This window comes from Acomys russatus, chromosome 24 (genome assembly GCF_903995435.1).
Source record: "Acomys russatus chromosome 24, mAcoRus1.1, whole genome shotgun sequence".
NCBI classification, from domain to species: Eukaryota; Metazoa; Chordata; class Mammalia; order Rodentia; family Muridae; genus Acomys; species Acomys russatus.
Window position 1 is genome coordinate 19,303,268 of NC_067160.1, and position 21,292 is coordinate 19,324,559.

A 21,292-nucleotide genomic window follows, 5' to 3' on the forward strand; every position below is an offset into this window, starting at 1 on the left:
AAGCTTCTTTGTGTCCTTACACAAGCATAAAAATAAAAAAATTATATATATATATATACACATATACATTCTCAGTGAATAATAATCACCCTCAGTAAAATGTTGGACATATATGAGCTGCTGAGTTAATCCTCTCGCCCAGCCACACATCTTTCTCCCATCTCTCTCTCTCTACCTCTGCTTTTGTTGTCTACTTATTAAGATGCAGCAAAAAACAAAAACAAAAACAAAAAAACCAAAAAAACACCCAAAAAACAAAGCAAAACAAAACAAACAAACAAAAAAACCAAACAAAAACAGAAACCAAAAAACCCCAAACAAACAAACAAAAATATCCTTTCTTGGTGCCAGGACCTTGGTGTTAGATACCAGCAGCCAGAACTTTAAGTCTCTACATTTCAGATCCTTATAAATGAGGCAGTTTGTGATATTACGTTTACCAGCACAATATAGCATAAGATGGGCTGCTGACCCTGAGAGATTATAATCCAAACTGTCTTACTCTGGAGGCAGAGGCCCAACACACTCTAGACTGCTTTATTTTGAGTGCTATTATTTTTAGTTATAATGACTATTTAAAATAGTGCATATAATTAAGATCCAGGGCAACTTTGGCCATTAACTTTGTATCACCAGTGATCAGGTTCAGGGCAGAGCTACTAATACCAATTTATGATCTTGAAAATCAATAATATATGTGGCATAAATTAAAGGTAGTTTTAAATATGAGCAACTCTGTGGTGAGCACATTCAATGGATAAATATATATTTAGTTTGCTTGAAAATAATTACAGGTCACCTTTATAGAACCCAAAGCACATAGATGTCAGATTGAATCTGTCACAAGCTGTCAGAAATGGTTTCTGTAGACATAATATTGTCCAGGGATCCCTCCAAAGTCATGCAATCTCTCAGAGGATGAATGTGAACATTTGCATTTGTGCAACAGAAGATGTATGTGGAAAGCATGTGAGCTAGGCAGGGATGCTTTCAACTCTTGATGAGGTTCAGGGCAGCGTATTCACAGGAAAAACCATTTCCTGGGTGCTCCACTGCACTGAGCACATTCAACTGTTTGGAGCCCCATCTGTTCCTCCTTACTCAAACCACAGAATGAAACAAGAAACAGAAATAAGTCAAGCAACTCCCAAAAGGAAGAGGCTTCTGGGGCTCAACAGTAAGAGAGTGTCTCAGCATCAAACAAAGACGGGGAAAGAGAAAGAAGAGGGAATTCAGTTAAAAAAAAATTGGACGCTAACTGAATGCCCAGCTTGGCAAGAGGGCTCAGAGTTCTAGTGTGGCACCTGAAGATTCTTTTGGAGGGGCTGGTCACATTTTAGAACTACGCTGCAGTGACATTAAATAACGCCAGACATGTATAAAATGGTCACTGAGCTGTGCCCATGAAGTGGGTAGATGGTATGATATGCAAACCACATGTTAACAAAGCTTCTGTACAAGGAAGTAAAGAACAAGAGGATGAAAGTACTAAAAACGCCGGCCAGAAGCTGTGGCCTGCCACACGGTCAGGAAAATGGGGAGACTGTGGCAGTTTCTTTCCTGTTACATGTCCATTCTGCCATGAGCAGCGCAGCATATTTTGAAGTCCTAATTTGAGGTGGAGGGTACTAAATTTTTAGGATGTTCCTTCCAAACAGTCTGCCATAGTGAATGGATAAAAATTGCTCTTTAGTATTGGAGAGATGGCTCAGTAGTTAAGAGCACTGGCTGCTCCTGCAGAGGACCTGAATAGCTCCCAGCAACCACATGGCAGGACCTGAATAGCTCCCAGCAACCACATGGCAGCCCTCAACCACCTGTAACTTCAGTTATAGAGGATCTGATACCCCTGTCGGGCCTCTGAAGGTACTAGGTACACAGAAATTACATGATATACATGCAGGCAAACATTCATACAGATAAAATCAATTAATCTAAACTATACAAATTAAAATCAAAAAGGTGTCCCTTTAAGAGGTATTTGCCTTTTAGCATGAAGGATCAACTATCTTTTCTAGTAATTCCAAGTAGCTCATTAGAGAGCGGGGGGAGACACAGAGAGAGAGAGAGACAGAGAGAGAGAGAGACAGAGAGAGATTATTCCTGCTAGAAGCAAAAATGTTTCTTTCTTTCAAAGGCAAAGTCTACATGAATGCTGTTAAAAACTAGTGCTAAACACTGTGGGACAAGCATTCATATATGTGAATACACACACACACACACACACACACACACACACACATCTCTCTATATATGAACCTTTATATATGTTTGCTTTTAGGTTACAGTTTCATAATGCAGCCCGGTCTAGCAACTGACCTCAAATTTGTGATATTTCTGTTCCAGTTTCCTCGGTGCTGGGATTACAGGTATGCTCTACCACTGAAGCCCCAGCTTTACTCTTCTAAAAGGCCACATTAGTTTTTCCACTAATGCCTCTTCTCCCAGGGAGTGAGGTTGCTTCACTTCTTGAGTAATTTTATTGTGGCCGTTTTGCTGGGAAACAGTGATGTCACTGTTAAACAGAACCATAAAGCACGACTAGATGACTAGCCCTACATATGCAAATAGGGCATCATCTTGTTCACTACTTCTGGCGTCAATGAATGTTCCTATGTCTGTGTTCTCCTGCTTTGGTTGAACGCAACACATGGGCTCATGGGTTTGAACACTTCGTTCCTAGCCAGCGGTGCTGTTTTGTGATTTTATGAAAACTTTGGTTTGTTGCCTAGCTAGCAGGAAAGGGCTACTGATGGTGGCGGTCGGCGGCTCGCCTACTGCTCCTATTTAGGTCTGGTTCCGGTTCTGAACCATCTGCTTCCGGGTCTTCCGCAATGTGAGAGGGAGCAACCTTCTGGCGCAGAGGAAACCGCGCCACTAGCCTTCTCCACTGTAAAAGACTAAGTTCTTTGAAACTGTGAGGCAAAATAAGTCCACCCTTTTTATGGTCTTTCTGTCAGGTGTTTTGCCAAAAGAAAAACAACCAACAGTTTTCTTTCCTGCAGGTAGAAAGCAAATATAAAGGATTTATAATTTCACAGATAGTTCCATCTCCAAACTTGGTTTACTACAGTTGCTGATCTCTTAAGACAAACTGCTAACAAATAGCCAATTACCTCGAAAACCCCGACTTCAATGCACCAGAAAGGAAAGGGGGCAGATTGCACTTAATTATGGCAACTAATGAAAACTTTACTAACAGTGACATGAAATACCGTTAGAAATCCAACACAAATGCTCATTCTTTTCACCCTAGTTAAATTGCTTTTCAAATTATTGTTACTTACTGTATGCCACCAAATTAAATACATTTGACCTATGGAGGGCTAAGAGTTCGGAGATCGATCTCAAGTACTTCCAATGAGACAAAGGCTTGAAAATGCTTTCTGATCTGACAATATCTTATGAAAGAACAAAACTAACTACCTGCTACTCACATTCCTGCTGTCTGTCCTCCCTGGTGCTAAACATACACATTTTTAGGATGTCTTCAGCTGGCTTAAAAAGCTTAAGTGGATAGCTAAGACAATTTTTACTTTTCTCTCTAAAATCAAATTTGACATTTGTCTTATATCCCTAATCAAGATTTAAATTAAAGCCTTTTTTGATGTTTAGAGAGATTGGATATATTTCCTTTATCTATCTTATTTTATTATTAATTAAGTAATCTATTTGCTTTACATCCTGATCTAATTTGCAGTCAAGTGGATGGAACTAGAAAAGATCATCCTGAGTGAGGTAACCCGGACCTGGAAAGACACACATGGTATATATAAATGAGTACTTATAAGTAAATTTTAGCCATAAAGTTGAGGAGAAACCTAGACAAATTGAGACTCACAGGAATCTATGAGAGGTACCCTAGCTAAGACTCCTAGCAGTGAGGGATTTGGAACCTGAACTGGTCATCTCCTTTAACCAGGCAAGATTTAAGGAGGAGGCATTGGAACATCAACCCAGCCACTAAACCTTAGACCCATAATTTGTCCTGCCTACAAGATTTGCAGGGGTAAATATTAAGCAGAAATTGAGGGAATGGCCAACCAATGACTAGCTCAGTTTGAGTCCCATGCCATGAGGGGAAGTCCACCTATGACACTATTAATGATATTCTACTATACTTGCTGACAGGAGCCTGCCATAACTGTCTTCAGAGAGGCTTCACCCAGAATTAATGGAAGCAGATGCAGAGACCCACAGCCATACATTAGCTGGAGCTTGAGGAATCCTGTGGGATAGGGCTAGAAAGGATTGAAAGAGCAGATGGGTCAAGGACACCACAGGAAAACCTACTAAATCAACTAACCTGAGCACACAGGGGCTCATAGGGAGTGAACCACCAAGCAGAGAAGCCTCCTCTTTTCTAAGGAGAGGGAGAGGAAGGGTGGAGGAGGTGAGAGAAGGTGACTGGGAGGAGAGGAGGGTGGGGAAGCTGCTTTTTAGTTTTATAAACAAACAGTTGACTTCTTTCATTTTCTCACAGGATTCCATATGCAGAGGGCATTTGGTCAATGCCACTTCCTAAGTTAATCCTATTTGTAATTGCCTTATATTATAGAGTGCATTGTAGTGGCTTAGGTTTACTTATCCCTGGGGAGTTGTCAACATTATTCCTATATCTAAAGACAGATAATGAAACTGAAGCTTTAGCAGGTCACTGGAGTTCTGGATCTGGATATAAAGTGTGTGGTTTTTATCGCTTTCCTTTGCTTTGGTGTTTCACAGCACAACACACAAGAATAGTGGACTTGTGCTACTTCCTTTTGGTTACCACAGGACGTTTTCTCCACTGATAAACATATGCTGAGAACTTCTATATAAGTGAATAAGATGCAGGCACCCAAAGCAGCCAGTATGCTCTGGCCACAGCAATGTGTTCAATGAGAAATGGGTGTCTTTCATTTCCCTCATCCGAGTGCCCTCTGTCTCTGTCTTGCTGTCTCTGTCTTCCCCCCACCTCTGTGTGTGTGTACCCTGGGAGAAGGATTCTCAGTCAATCTGGGTGGTAATAGAATTAACTAAATGGAACAAGACTAAGCAATAAAAAAGAAACATATTAAAGTAAAACTTAAAACTAACCAATAAGCAAACAAGTATGTAGTTCATATGATGGTCTATGCATTGGTTTATCTTTAAATGTTTTATTTTTAATTTTAGTGTGTGTGTGTGTGTGTGTGTATGTGTGTGTGTGTGTGTGTGTGTGTGTGTGTGTGTGTGTGTAGGCTTGCTGATGTGTGTACAGTGCATGAGGAGGCCAAAAGAAGGTGATGGATCTCCAGGAGCGGGAGAAGGTGGCTGTGAATCATGCTATTGATGTAAGAGCAATACGCAGTCTACCATTGAGCTACTCCACTTCAAGCCCTCATATTGTTTTAAACCTTATGAACTCCAACGTATTTCTGTAAATAAACTCCAGAGCTAGATTCCATTATAATCTTGGTGTTATAAATGAGAAATTTAAGACACAGAAAAGTTAAGGAGATTGCTAACTCTCACACAGAAATAGGAACTTGAACCCTGATGATTCTAATATCTCCTCCCTTGATTCCTACAAAGAGGTCACACTTTGACAACTTTCCAGCTACTGATATATCATCTGTTTTGCAAACTTTTTCCAAACTACAATAATTAGAGAGTTGTACAAATCAGCTTTGATACCCCACAGGAACCTAAATCAATTTCTCATTTGTGAGTAAGACTTGGGTAGACCATAGGTTTATTTTATGCTTCCAGATGTGATTACAATTGCACAATTGTGCAGATATTCAGATTAAATGAAAACATACTGTTATTTGAACAAAAGATATTGCAAATTTCAGAATGGAGAATAAGTGTTGAACTGAACCCAGGGCCCTTCTAAAGAGGGTAGAAAGACCTTATACAACTGCAAAGTTGCATAACAATGCAACTTCAGTGTATACTAATGAAGGAGGGTTTAGATCTATGCCATTCAACAGATGAGTGCAGAGATTGAACTGAACTCTCATTTATGAATCTCAAACCGTATGGTCTGATAGTCTATAACACGACTTTCACATTAGTAATGTGTCTACAAATATATTCTTGTTTCTGTGAGGAATTTGTAATTTAAGTTATTAACGTAGTTATATTTTATATTTTTGACAAATTTTAGTTAATCACGCCATCTACACTTGACCCACTCTGTTTCCTGTGTTCCAACAGTTATATATGAGATCATAAGTCGACCATGTCTTACTTTCTTGGTCACATATATATGCCCCTAGGCATTATTAGAAAGAAATATACTTAGTTAAATAAAGTACACATTTTTACTTTCCATGCAAAGCTAGAACAGGAAAACTATTGTTAAAGTATTGGACTTTTAACTATTCCTCCTGATGCCTTAACTGCTTGCCACACATAGAACCCAACTGATTCATATTTATGAAATTTGTTTAGCTCTGCATTTCCTACCTTATTTCATATCACAAAATTTCATATCCCAGTTACTTCCCTTCTCATGGAAAACAAAAGCTGAAAGTACATCTGTTTACACCAAAGTTGTGAATTTTCTGAGCTCCAAGCTCTGTTTGATGGGTTTTATTACTTGGGTTTTCACATTTAAAAACCATTACAGCTCATGAAAATATTTGATGATATATGATACGGAAAAAATGAAATGGGAAAGTTTTACATAACAGAAGCCATATTATGTGGTTTTATGTAACATCTGGGTTCTACTGCTTGACGTTTGATGATTTTAAAGAAAACAAAATAAAGCTCCTACAACAAACTCTCAACAATGCTTCCTATTCCATCTATGCAAGCAACCAGCAGAGAGTTTGGAATGAATCACAACCTAGAAGCCAAAGCTCAAGGCCAACTCTATTCTTGGCATTTGTATTTACTCTTTAAGTAAGTTATACTATTTAAATCTTATTTGTGTGTGAAATGTAAGACACCTAAAAAGAACATTCCAGCATGGCTCACATGGCATAATATTCCAAGTGAGTAAACCAAGACGCTAATATGCTTGAATGATTTTCTAAATGATCGTTTTTTTTTTTTAAATGAGCAGTGAAAATATTCTAATACGAGAGAAGGAGTGTTTTTACATTGGTGAAGACAAAATCAACTCGAAATGATCTGCACATCACCCACAGTGGCATTCATTACCTGCTCAGACCTGCTTTCATGTTGGTATTGATACTCAGAAAAGGCATTACAGGTTGAAGTCATTTCATCCTTTTCAAATTGTCTCTTCATCTTCGCTAAACCACCAGGCACAGTGCACACTTCCGATTCTTCCATGACCTATGGTGATTTAAGAAGACATTTTAGCATTTCCTCTACATAGATGGCATGCTTAGGGTAGTCTTTTATTATAGTTGACAATTTTTGATGGGTGGAACACATAAGGCGATATTAACACAAATGATTGCCATAGCCTTCTGTTGAAAGTAAACTGTCCAGTTGGTTTGTCATTTACCAGACTTCTTATATAACGCGTCTTGAAAACATTTAGTAATATCACCCAGTGTCAGATAAATTTTGATTTCTAGATTAGGTTGAATACTGTATTCCTCTAATAATGTACTAGATGACTGGTGGGTATAACAATAAAATCATTTGTAACTCAAAGTAAAGCTGTCATTAAGATTTCAAACATCTGTTCAGGGAAAAGACACATTATCAAGAATAAGTGCTAAAATAATTTTTAGTAACAACAAATTTTATTTCAAGTATTTTGGATGAACAAAATGAAGAGCCTTATGTAAAATGACCTAAAACTATCAGTAAAAACTGCCACTTCTGGCGGTACAGTGCTAGGCGAGCTTTGCATGCATTCACAGATATCCCACTGCTTCCTGCTTCTTGGTATCCTGTGAGCCATGGACATCTATTATCTGCATTTTAATATAAGAACCTGGGACTAAGAGATGTGAAGCATCTTATGTTTTTATATGCATGCCATTATGTGCAGATATTAAATCTGTCTGTCTGAACCTTAATCTGAATGACATCTGTCTGTCTCAATCACTAGCCTCAATGAATAGGCTGGGAAACAGTTGTTCTTCCCCAGAGCTGACACATCTCAGTTCTGGTTTGATCACTGGCATGTCAGCAACATGTGGCACGAATAAGAAAGAGGCTTGGGCAGGAGGGCATATTTTTAGATGAGAAAGCTGATCTCTGTACATAGTTTGGGAAACAACTTGCAGGGCACTAAGAAGCCTTGTCAGCTGATAGGACTCCCAGGGAAGTAAAAAAAGCCCAGGGATTTGGTTTGTTGACTCAACAATTTCCTTATCCCAGCAGGAGCTCTAGCCCAGCTGGGATGCCACGTGACATGCAACCTGACCCCTTTGCCTGGGAAGCTTCTAGTTCTCTGTGCGAGTGGGTGGAGATTCTGTGACATTTCAGACCACACCAGGACTCCTGAGGTCTGGACCAGTACTGATATAAATAGCTCTGGGAGCAAAGGACCTCGTAGGTCATGGGAGGCCTGACAGATATGTTCACATCCTACAGACTCTGCGTACCCAGGGGCCTGGAGTCTTCACCCAAAATATGGCGTTTCTTGAAAGGTTGTGAGAAATATATCTACCTTAGGAATGAATACACAAGCAGTAGCATCTGAACTCATGCAGCAGAGTTGTATGAATTCTTGCCAAACACTGTAAATGTTTGCACTCTCATAACAACATTTTTCTGAGTTCATGCTTTCCCAGTCATTTCAGAATATGAATATTTGTTAATGGGAAGAGACAGTTGCATGTTCCTTATGTATCCCATATATACTCTGAATTTCTCCAAAGCTTTAAAATTTTTTTGCAATCAGATTAGAGTTTTTATTTTATTATAAAATATTTTTTATTTTTTTACATATACATTTATATCATTATACATATATACAATAAACTACCTACAGAAAGAAGAACCATGAAGCAATCAGGAATAATATAAATGTTACATTCTTAGTGTTTTGGCTATTTGCAATTCCAAATTAATTACTGACATTTGATGTATGTTAAAGTCAGTAGAATGTTTGAGATCCATTTTGAAATTTAAGAGAATAAAGAAAGAGATGAGTGAATTAAGGTCACAATACTCTCTTTAAGCCCACCTACCATTTATATAGAATAAATGGCTTCTTTGGATAGATTATATGCAAATAAATATAAGTTTTAAATTATAGAAATTACTTAATTATTGTCAAGAAGCTTTATAGTTAAATAAAAAGCTATAAGTAATAAAAAAATCATATGAAATTTTATTTTATATTTTGTTTTTAGAGAAAGGATTTCTTTGTGCAATAGATCTTGTCCTAGACCCACTTTGTAAACCAGGCTGGCCTTGAACTCACAGAGATCCATCTGCCTCTGCTTCCCAAGTGCTAAGATCAAAGGCATGTGCCACAACCACCTGGCTGCAAATATATATTGTTAAGTCTAATTAATTTTGTCAAGAAACCAGATACTCTTCCATAATCGTTTGTTCAAAGAATTATCAGTTCTCAATGTCTACAGCTTTCCTCTTACCTACCATTGATTGAAATATAGCTATACCCATCCCTTTCCCTTGACATCTACTTTGGGAGCAGGTATGTTACACATACACGGGAGCACACAGCTGCTGACTTTCAGAACCTTATGAAGATTACTACCCCTGCTATTGTTGGGGCCACCGTGACACACTGTAACTTTTTGTCAAACGGATTCAGATAGGTCTCCCCAATGGTGGATAAAAATGAGGCTAAGAATGCCTTGAGCTGGTCCTGTAGAGGAAGGGCTACCCAAGTGAGAGGGCAGGTTATGCAGTCTGTGGCCATTGCTGGAGTGACACCTGCTCACAGGTTCACTCCGGTGGTCAAGCTTTGTTTAGCTCCATGTTCTGAATGGCTCCAACTAATCTGTGTTATTTTTTAATGACCTCATAACTGAGACTGTTTATTGATAAATTGTTCTGAAATTTACTTGTATGCTGCTTCTCAGCTTTGGGCTAGGAAACAAGATCTGGAATCTAATGGATATCATAGGCAAATATACTACACAGTCATCAATTTAAGATGTAAGCCCAGTCAGTGACATAGATTGGTTTTCGGGTACTATAACTGAAGAAAAACAACATAATTTGGGAAGTTGGACAAAAGGTGACTTTAATCCTAATTCTGGTAAATCCTGAGCTAAAGTTCCTGAAACTATTTTACCCACTGGATGGGGCAACACTCCTTGTTACAGATTTATGATGTGTGTTTAAAAACAAAAGATAAAGAGAACAAGACTACTCTAAGGAATCTGGCATTTAATTTGTTGCTCTGTACACATTACCCTCCTCTCATGTAAGACTGTTTGCAGACTGCTGTTTTCACATGGGCACACACGCATGTCGAGCCACCATCACCAGTTGGCAGTTAACACAAGGAGGTCACTCTTAGCTGCTCAAGCATGTTTGAGACATATTGAAGTAGGTTTGGGAGAATAGGTGACTTCTCGAATTTCCACCTGCAATGTTTGTGTCAGCTGAGTAGAGTCACAAGTAGCCTGGTTGGCCTAAGTGATAAAGCGTTTGACAGCACTGACAAACAAGACTGTTATTGTACTTTGTTTTTCTATATATGGGGCTTTTTTGTGCGCTCATAAGTATTCTTCTTTATTGCAGTATTTTCTTGATCATAATATTTGAGACACATATAGTATGGTAGTTTGAGGGCCAAATACTCTCTTGTATAACATACTCTTGTATAAAAAGAGAGTATAAAATGGTTTAAAAAGCATCAGCATCATGAATCTAGGAATTTAACTTAGTAACTGTAGAAACTTTTAAAAATGACTTTCACCAAAGTTTTGGCCTATAACTTGGGAAGAAATAAAAATAATTATATTTCTTCATGTGGAAGATTTCTATGTCAGTCTTTTAAAAATATATTTTATTAATTTATTCCTATTACATCTCTATTGTTATCCCATCCCTTGTGCCCTCCTATTCCCCCCTCCCTCCCACTTTCCCCCTACTCCCCTTCCCTATGTCTGTGAGTGAGGGGGACCTCCTCCTCCCCCTGTATATGCTCATAGGGTATCAAGTCTTCTTGGTAGCCTGCTATCCTTCCTCTGTGTGCCACCAGGGCCCCCCATCCAGGGGATGTGGTCAAATATGGGGCACCAAAGTTCATGTGAAAGTCAGTCCCTACTCTCCACTCAACAGTGGAGAATGTTTTGTCCATCGGCTAGATCTGGGTAGGAGTTCGACGTTTACTGCCTAAATTGTCCTTGGCTGGTGCAATAGTTTGAGCAGGACCCCTGGACCCAGATCTGCCGGTCATAATGTTCTTCTTGTAGGTTTGTAGGACCCTCTGGATCCTTCTATTTCCCCATTCTCCCATGCTTCTCTCACCTAAAGTTCCCAATTGATGTCCTCCCCTCTGACTTACTTTCCTGGTAAGTGAAGACTTTCACTCCATATCAATCTTAATTTTTATTTCTTGAATAGAATTCTTTAATTTATCTGTGGTATCCATATTATTCATCTTATACTAAAAGAATAAAGCTGTAGTTAAGCATTAAGTAGTCCAGATACAACACACTGTAGTCCATGGAAAGTTAATCAAATCCAACAGCAGCTAATTCTTCACAATTCATGAATAAGGGCAGAACGCCTTTCATCTCACAGCGAGATCTGACTTAAATCATGCAGGCAGCCTGGGCAGTTAAACCTTATTTGTTACATGATGAAGATCATTGGATGTATAGGACACATAAGAAGTGATTCTTGTTCAATGCACATTGTCTGTAAACAGTAATAAAATGTCAAAATGATTAAAATATCTCCTTTTACTATGTTCTTTGTGGGAACCTTTTTTTTTCCAAGAAGAAACAGTTGGTTTACACTACAAAAGAGGTTTTTTCCCCCTTGTTTTTTTTAAAAAGTCCAACAATTTTTTTCTTCATAGAACTTTATGTTTTGCCAATTTGAAGGTACAAAAATGCTACAATGAACAGTAGTAAACACAACACTAAGTACACCAGGGTAATGTTGGCACTCCTGACAGCTAGATTATGGAGATCAGGGTTAGGATAAATGTAGAAGAAGCCATATATCAAACAAAACAAAACACAAAAACCAAACCAAAACAAAACAAAAAAACATTAAGCTATGACAAGATCAGTCAATGACTAAACATAATTACCATTTTATAGGACTATTGTTGACTATTATAACTTTTGTTTTACAAGTGGACTGTGTGCCCACCTTTAGCATTTTTTAGTGCCTTAGAAAAGCAAATGATATCATGATACTAATCTGTTTTATGACATAATATCCAATTATGGGAAAAAAATCTAAGTATTCCCAACCAAAACCATTGCTTACCAAACAGCAATTATTTAATGATGCATTTTCTCATCTTAGAAATGGTCTGATAGCTTGCAAATAATTTTTTTTTTTTTGAGGATTTTATACATTTTAATGTTGGCTGCTTCCTTAGCAATTTAGAACTACAAGTGTAGTGACATTCTTAAAATTACCAGCAGGGGGTGCTCACTAAGAAGACTAGCAGTGTTGAGCTAATGTTTGTTTTGAAAATGATCTACTTACTCATGTCTCTTCTGTACACTCATCCCAAATCTATGCAGTATCTAAAATGTATTTTAATGACTATGTAAAAACTTAAATGTCATCTGCAATTGCAGGGCTGTTAATGAGTTTGGCATAGTCAGTCTTGTCTCTAAATAATTTGTAAATGTTGAGTAGCTATTTTTAAACCCTACCTGTGGGATCTTCTCTCTCTCTCTCTCTCTCTCTCTCTCTCTCTCTCTCTCTCTCTCTCTCTCTCTCTCTCTCTCTCTCTCTCTCTCTCTCTCTCTCTCTGTGTGTGTGTGTGTGTGTATATATTTATATGTGTATATATATACATATATATACATACATATATTTGGGGATTATACTTATAAAAACAGTTCTTATATTTCATTAAGCTGCAAGGCAAAGAATACAGAATCTATCAAATTCTTTTAAACAACACTTATTATGGGTTGGCTCTAAAATTGGTGGTCTTTCTGAATCTCATAGTTTTCCATAATTATAGTTGGTTTAGTAAAGTGCCTGCATTGATATCGCTTTCATTTCTATGTTGATTAAGCCTCTCCAAATGGATTCAATGCATAGCGAGAAAAGCAAAAGAAATTACACTGCAAGAGAATTTAATGAATGATACACAAGGCAAAGGAGGCCAGCACATAAGCCCACATTATTAAGATTTGAAATTAATTCTCAACCTTCCTGAGGAGAACAGTTATAGGTTAAGTGGTAATGATGACAATAATAACACATTTCTGTAGTGGTTTCTGGCTTCCACATAAATTATCTCCTCGCTTCTTTCCCACGACCCTATGTGGCAGATGATTATTTCCATTCCTCAGTGCAGGAAACTGAAGCTCAGGCAGATGGGTCAAGAGAATAGTTCCGGTTCATGCCACCATCAAACAGGCACATCGGAGGCTTCAAATCTGAAGGTCTGAATTAGATTCATGTTTTGTTTTTAAATTTTTGACCCTCTGTCAGAAATATAATAATGCCTAGTACTATTTTTGTTTTTCAAAAGTAAGGGAAAAAATATGGGCAGACAAGCCTGTGTACCACACCATGCAAAATTCTCCAGAGGCGCTTACATTAGCCGAGAAGCTGCGGGCGTCACCCCTGGAAACAGCTGCCTGGTACCTTGCCATCCTCTCCTTCAGAGAGAGCGCCTCGAGGAGGAGATCGGACTGGCCTTCCCTGCCAGCTGTACCGGCTTCTCCGGACTTAGTAAGGTTGAAGGTCGCTGAAAACAAATGTAGCATTTTCAGATAGGTGTCAACTTGCGAAAAATACAGCATCAGCTATGAACAGCCAGGGCTTCTAGAGTACTCGGTCTCTTAACTCGGGCTGCAAGTATTACAGCACTCAAAGCTTCTCTGTCAATTTCTTTTCTCCAAGCTTCCAGGCAAAGCTAGAAAATGTGCACACAGGAGAATACCCTCATTACTGCCCATCCTTCATACTTCTACAGTTACTATGATGACAAATGATGGTTTCCTAACAGCTACATAATCTTAATAATTAACATTCGTCAAGAACCGTACCTTGCATTGATGCTAAACTCTGCATAAACATCTCATACGCTTCTCTAACAACCCTGTGGGTAGATGCAATTTCCTAAACTTTACATGAGTGAAAACAGAAGTACATAGTAGTTAAGACAACAACTAGCACCACCAGCAACAGCAAACTTCCCCAGGATGACACAATTCCAAAGGGGCAAGTTTGAATACAGTTGGATTATTAGCAAGTAAAAAAAAAAAATGTTCTTTGCAGCTTTCTTCATGTACCTGAAAGAGGTACATGTAGCTAAAACCACTCTTTCCTTTTATTCAGAAGTAGATGCTACATAGGAAAGACCAATGGTATCACTAGAAATGGCATTTTTCTGTCACCCATATCAAAGAGTTTGCTATTTTTTCCTACTAAACCATCTACCAGACACAGAAGAGCAGCACACCTGGTACCAGTGCAAAGGACTGCTTGCAAGTTTATAGAACGCTGGTACCCTGAGGCGAAAGGCTCCTTGTGACTAACTTAGCCGCAGCATATCCTTACACAGAAGGCAACATGTGTCTCAGTACTTCCTGTCAGCGAAAGGAACATAAGGACCCCCATAGTCATGTGATTGTTCACTGCCAGGCAGCTCACATGTGCCAAACGCTGGTCTCAAAGCCAGGTTTGACATTTTAATGTAGTGCTTTTCTGCTACTATTTTGCTAGATGGTTAACCACTACTCATTCTAAAATGTGCATGCGCATACATGTGTATATGGACGTGTGAGTATGCATTCACCCCTTAAGCATGCGCCCCAAGATTGTCTCCTTAGTGATTGTAGCTTCTGGGACAAAGGTACAACCCTTTTGGTGTATTTTATTACGTAGGTTGGTTTAATGCAACCACTCTAGACCAAGGCGTAAATCACTTTAAACACTAATGCGCCAACCCACTTTCTTCTTTCCCCATTTCTCCTCAGCCCTCAGCCTCCACGTTAAAACATCTTACTGGTGGTTATGTTTAAGTTTTTTGGTGTCTTCGAGATATATGTACACAATGGCTCATAAAAACAACTTCTGCAGTACAAAAAATAACTGAAACTACTTGCAGTTTAGCTTCCTGACTAGGTATTTGTGACCTCTTATTTGAGTAAATATTTTATATGTTTAATAAAAGTATTTTATTTACCATGTCATAAAGTGCAAACTGTAAAGTATCAAGAAGTTGCATGCTATAAGCACTGTGGTTGACTGTACCACAAAGGTCAGCTATCTTGAAATTTAACTGCCTCCCAATGTTCCTGATAAAAATTTCTCACAAATCACCATAAGTCTTTCATACACCAAAGAAGAGATATTCTAATTTTTCTGCATGTACAATCCATCTGCACATATAGGTCGTATTATATTCAGCTGCGCTGGTCTCATTTCATCGTGAGGAAGAGCTATATAGTTTTTAATAAAATATGATGCACTAAGTGCTTTTCATAATAAATATAAACTTTATTTTGTATAATAGTAACAAATTTCATTCCTTTGTGATTAATCTTAGCTAAACCTAGCATTCCTCCCCCCTCCCCATAAAATGTTCTGATAGTGTTTTACACATGAAGTTTTCAATTGTTATTATATTCCAACTTCTGGGAAAGTGCTCAAGGTTATTATTAAAGCAATCAGTGGCCTGAGTGCTCAAAGCCTTGGATCCCACTGCCCCTTGGCCTTTTAGGCAGTCAAGAAACCACTACATTTTTGATGTGTTCTCCGACCTTTCTTCCCATTGCTCTTAAGTAACCGCATGTTCAGCTAGGGGCATGGAGTAGAAATGCCATAGTGAGCAAACAGGCAACCAAGTTGCTTCCCGATCTTCTAAGTCAACACCTGCTAATTTCCTATTAAGGAAAAAAAAAAAAAAAAAAAAGAAGATTTTCCTTTCCTCGTTCTGTAAGCATGGGACCAGGCACGCCTATTGTGGAGCCAGTCCCATCCAACACTGTACCTCAGCCTTGACTAGACAGCTCCTTTCCTAGGGGTGTGTGGGGAAGAAAAGAAGACAGTAAGTGACAGGGCGTCATCATTTCCCGATGCAGAACAGCTAACTTAGTTTAGAGAAGAGCACAGATACATTTGAAGTATTTTTCAATGTAGGAGGTAATAGAATGATGAAGAAATATATTTGCTTTCAAATAGTACATGTGGAAAAGTAGAAAATGATGAAAGAAGATTGCTATAAATAAGACAAGAGACAGAGGAAAGATAGCAGGCTACCAAGAAGAGACTTGATACTCTATGAGCATATACAGGGGGAGGAAGTCCCCCTCAGTCACAGTCACAGGGGAGGGGAGTAAGGGGAAAATAGGAGGAAGGGAGGAATGGAAGGATACAAGGGATGGGATAACCATTGAGATATAATATGAATAAATTAATAAAATAAAACAAAAAAGACAAGAGAGCAAAGTAAAAGGTTAAAGTGTCCCATGAAGAAGAAAAAAGCCCCAAATATTTAGATGAGCTCTGTTAGGAAGCCTCGTAAGTACTAACATCACAAAAAGACTTTTTTGGAAGTTGTCTGTCAATGGGCCTTACAGGAAATTCATTGTACAGATGGGTAAGGTACAACCAAAGGAGGACAGCCGTTCCCCTGTTGTTTACAGGCAACGGCATCGCTGTGCTTAGAATCCATCACATTCTAAACACTCCAAGTATCCTTTATTGCTTATACCAATGCAAATGACAGTTCATTGAAACATCAGTTCTTTATGTGACATAATAAACCACATAAAAAGAAATAACACGGAGAGAATTATGAAATAAAATTAAATATTAAAAATACAATCTGTCACGAAGACAAGTATTAGACACTGAACACAGGAATGCCTTTCATTAAGTGATCAGTTTGTCTTAGGAAAAGATGCAAATGATCACTTTTGTAATATAATGCATTCTATAATACATGAAACTCAAGTTATTGTGTCCATACACTTGCTTTTCTTCTACAACATTTAGAAATAAACAAACTTAATTGACATCTTTTTCTCCAGGCCACAGAAATCCATTACATCTGTCTTGGTTTTTCTTTCTATGTAGAGTTCATATTTAAAGCAGTGTTAAAGTGCACTGGTGCAATATTTATGCTCAGAGAGTTCTTGACCAATTATTTACATCTGCACAATCAATCAGAGAAGATGGTGTATTTGCCAGCCTGTGTTTCTTAAAGGTGCTACCATAATGAGTCTCAGTTACCGGACACTAAACATAGTAAGAAACCATCAATGAGATTATTTCAACCTGGGGTTTCCTCTTACTTTCACGAGTCTGTTTGCAAGGAAGAGTACTTAGCAATGTGTAGCAACTCTCACTGATAAATATCCTGAAAGGTTCATTTATCTATTTAGGATGAACTATTGTCATTTAGCTGGTCAGATAGTCTTCAGTTTGGCATTAAACAGTTTATATATGTTGCATGTTAGAATGAAAATAAGAAGTGATGAGCATGTCTCATTAAAAATTATCTTATAAGACTGAGCATTATAAATTCAGTCCTAATAACTTTATACAGTAGCAATGTGAAATAAAGGCCAGCCTCCTGAGACATAAATCCAGGGTCAATGTGTTACTCCAAAGTGCTGCCAGAATCATAAAAATGTCCGCACATAAAATGTCCAATGTGGCAGGGTTCACAGAGACAAGTGCTCTGTCACTGTCTCATTTATAAAGCCAGATTTCTTGTCAGCAAGTTTTCAAAATATAAATACTTCTTATTGCCTTTGAAATATGGAAAACACAGTCCCAAACTAAAGCTCTGGAAAAAGCCTTACAAAAAGGATGAGTGCATAATAAAATAATAGATTGTATAGGTTGAAATACATGCATTAGACATTAGACACTTTAAAACTGGCTTACTTACCTATAACTTAAATTGATGTGAATCATATGAAATTTTCCTACCAAACATGGAATATGCAAAAGTTTATAATATGTTTAAATGTTATAATGAAATCCATTTTTACATAAAATCATATTAACTAATATAAAAGGGATGCCTTGAAAGAAGAAAAATCCTATAGAATGAAATAGAAAATATTTGAACTTTTTATTTCAGTAAGAAACTGCTAGCTAATGTTGGTTGGGAGGCTGGTATCAGCCAAGCCAAATTCTCAGCAGAGATCAAGGTGAAACGAAAAGACGAGAAGACTTCAAGACTTGAGAAAAACACCAAAAGCATGAAGGTACTATAGCAGACCACAGACTGAAAATGAGTGACATATTAGCAACAACATGAAAGCAGATGACAGACACAAGGAATAGAGGAAAATCTCAGCTACACACATCACATTGTAAGAGATAGTAGAGGAAATACATTGTTGAGAATGGAAATAGTTCCGTAACCCAGAAGTTAAGCTAATCAAATACCATACCAACTTATTGGTAAAATACTATGAAATTTTCCAGTTTATGATTCACTCAGAAATTTATAATTCTCCATGAGCATGAAGAGTCTCTGTGATAAAAGAACATCATCCGGACACTCTCAGATAATACTTTTATACACTGGATATCATAAGGAACTAGAGAACCAGCCATTGACTAATGAAAAATTAATTGTATGACCACCAAATGTCTGTGTGAATCTAAACTGATAACCATGAGGAAAAGAATGAATACATCCTAGGTTTAATAGATAGATATGTTTCTATAGATATATAAGGTAAAATAGCTAATAAGGTTTTCAAAAGGCTCAGAGCCCTAAAGAATATGGCATTTAAAGATGTCTTTATTATTTTAAAGATTCTTTTAATCTTCTAACATCCTGGCATCACCCACTCTCCCTCAAGGAAGATGATGAGCATCAAAGAACCTACTTTTGAAGATGGCTTCAAATGCAGCAAGCAAGCCACTGGGCAAAACGTCCTCACTTCTGTTACAGACAGAATTCTGCCTAAAAATGGGTATAGTCACTTGCCAAACTCTGCCAAGACACAGTAAGCAAGTCCTCAATAGTTCCTGTCTCACAAGTATATTGGGCCAGAAGGCTGAAGACGATGCCCCAATGCTATAGAGAGTTTTGGGTGACTGTTCAGGCAGCAAGCTGTCTCTATTTTTCATTTTGGAAGCAGCCACAGTGCATTTCTGGCTTACTCAGGTTTTATTCCTTATCAAGTCTCTGATGGGGTTGAAGACAAGACAGTTTTGTCTTGTTTAGGGGTTAAGATGTTTTTAGGTCTAGATAGATGTTTTAAGTTAATAGAGATGAGATGTGATAGACAACAATTTCATTCAGAATTTTAGATTCACCAAGATAGGAAAGATTTTTTTTTCAAGGTTACCAAATACAAATAGCCAAACCAATTCCTGATTGTTTCATTGTTCTTCTTGCTGTATGTAGTTTATTTATGTGTAATAATATAATGTATATATATATAAATAATATAATAAAAAATGGAAAAAAAAAGAGAATAAAACTATCCACACTAGCCATGCAACAAAAGAAAGCAGCCAAAAATCAAGGCAAGCCTCTTACACAATACTTCCAAATAAAGATAGTTATAAAACCAAATGTGCCAATTATTGAATTAGTAAATGGTATTATTAGTAAATTAGTAAATTGAGTTATTGAATTAACATTGTAAGAAAGATATTTGAAAAAACTCCCAAAGAGTAGGCAATAAACTTAAAATCATCTAGAAAGAAAATATTGGTAAAATATATTAAGTACAAATAAAGAGGAAGGATAATAGGTCATCAAGAAGAGACTCGATACCCTATGAGCATATACAGGGGGAGGAGGTCTCTCTCAGTCACAGACATAGGGGAGGGGAATGGGGAGGAAACGGGAGGGAGGGAAGAATGGGAAAATACAAGGGATGGGCTAACAACTGAGATGTAATTTGAATAAATTAATAATAAAAAAGGAAAAAAATAAAGGTAAGAAAACAATATAAAAAAGTTAATACAATAAAAAAAACAAATAAAGAAAAGATTTCTAAACTATATTTTTTGCTGGCAAAATCATAATGGAATCAAATTCTACAGAGTAATAGAGAGCGTCAGTGTATTGTTGAAATACAGTACTCATCTAATACCTGTGGATCTCCATGCTCATTATTATTGTACAGAAACACAAGATATCATATGCGATAAAAAAGAGACATTTATGAATGGGTGTCTATAATTATCTCCTTTCATTTTTGTCAGAGTAAATTAGGAATACATGATTTTAATAATGTTTACTTCTGTATCGCTAGAAAGAACATAGGGTGTCTTTATTATTCTCCAGAACTCTCACCTTAATGGAGGAAAATGTTTATAGCCCCAAACGGAAGTGTGCTTCTACAAGGTGAGTATATGAAGGCAGTCCATAAGCTGTCTGTGATGTAGGGGTGGGGCTGAGGGCTTGCCAGGGTCATCATCTGAGACACATTCTGTGCCATGTGTGCATGAGAGAGATGCAGATAGGATGAGACAACAGCAAAGCCGAGACACTGTGTAGGAAAAGGTGGGCTGTGACTGTAAGGACACCATAAGGAGATCTTCACCCCTCTGTGTGTGGCAAATGAAGTGCAGGTTGGGTTGAAGAGTTAAACATTTTTAAAGTGATGAAAATATTTAGAAGATATTGGGTGTTTTATAAAATGATTTCAAGAGAATCTCATTTATATAAATGACATAAAGTTTAGAGCAGGAAAAAACCTGGACTTTTATGTAGAAAACATAAAAGAATTCAAGGTAAAATATTTTAGACAACGTTTGTAGGAACAAAGAAAACTAGAGATGGAGATTAAGCGACGGGTTTAAGTGTTCAGTTTCAATAAAGATCACCAACAAGTCAGCAAAACGTCCTTGAGTTATGGGGGAAAGAACTGGAAATAAATTACAAGTGAAAAACAAGAACAGGGCAGTGCAAAGTCAGACAGTTTTATTTAATACTCATGATCATACTGTGATGGGAGGCTTATTTTTTTTTCCCAGGGCAAGCAAATTTGTTTCTTAACTGATAGTTTTAAAACTTCTGCCTTGCCACACGGCTCATGAGCTGTACACTGGAGGAGTGGCTGGGCATGCTTGCATCCAGTCTCACTGTCATGTTTTCCTCTGCTGCGGAAGCCTTCTATCTCTCGTGTTAGAGCTGATCTCTTTGGGATTCTGACATACACTGAACCAGCTGGGACATCCAACCTCACACACTGAGTAATAATCAGGTTCTTAATAATTTCATGCAGGAGACAGAGAGTATTGGCCTAGCCAGACCACAGCCTATAAG

The 21,292-nt window shown here is 37.7% G+C and overlaps 1 protein-coding gene across 2 annotated transcripts in view; it reads right to left on the reverse strand.

Annotated features, from left to right (window-relative positions):
• Positions 1-21,292, reverse strand: part of Xirp2 (xin actin binding repeat containing 2) — an 82,516-nt gene that overhangs the window by 42,414 nt on the left and 18,810 nt on the right. For both annotated transcript variants that reach the window (XM_051166093.1, XM_051166092.1), the window contains exons 2-3: positions 13,629-13,780; positions 7,138-7,275 (exon numbers count right to left, since the gene is read on the reverse strand). In XM_051166093.1, the coding sequence (XP_051022050.1) occupies positions 7,138-7,275; positions 13,629-13,685 (195 nt within the window). In that variant the 5' untranslated portion in view covers positions 13,686-13,780. The remainder of the gene's footprint in view (positions 1-7,137; positions 7,276-13,628; positions 13,781-21,292) is intronic.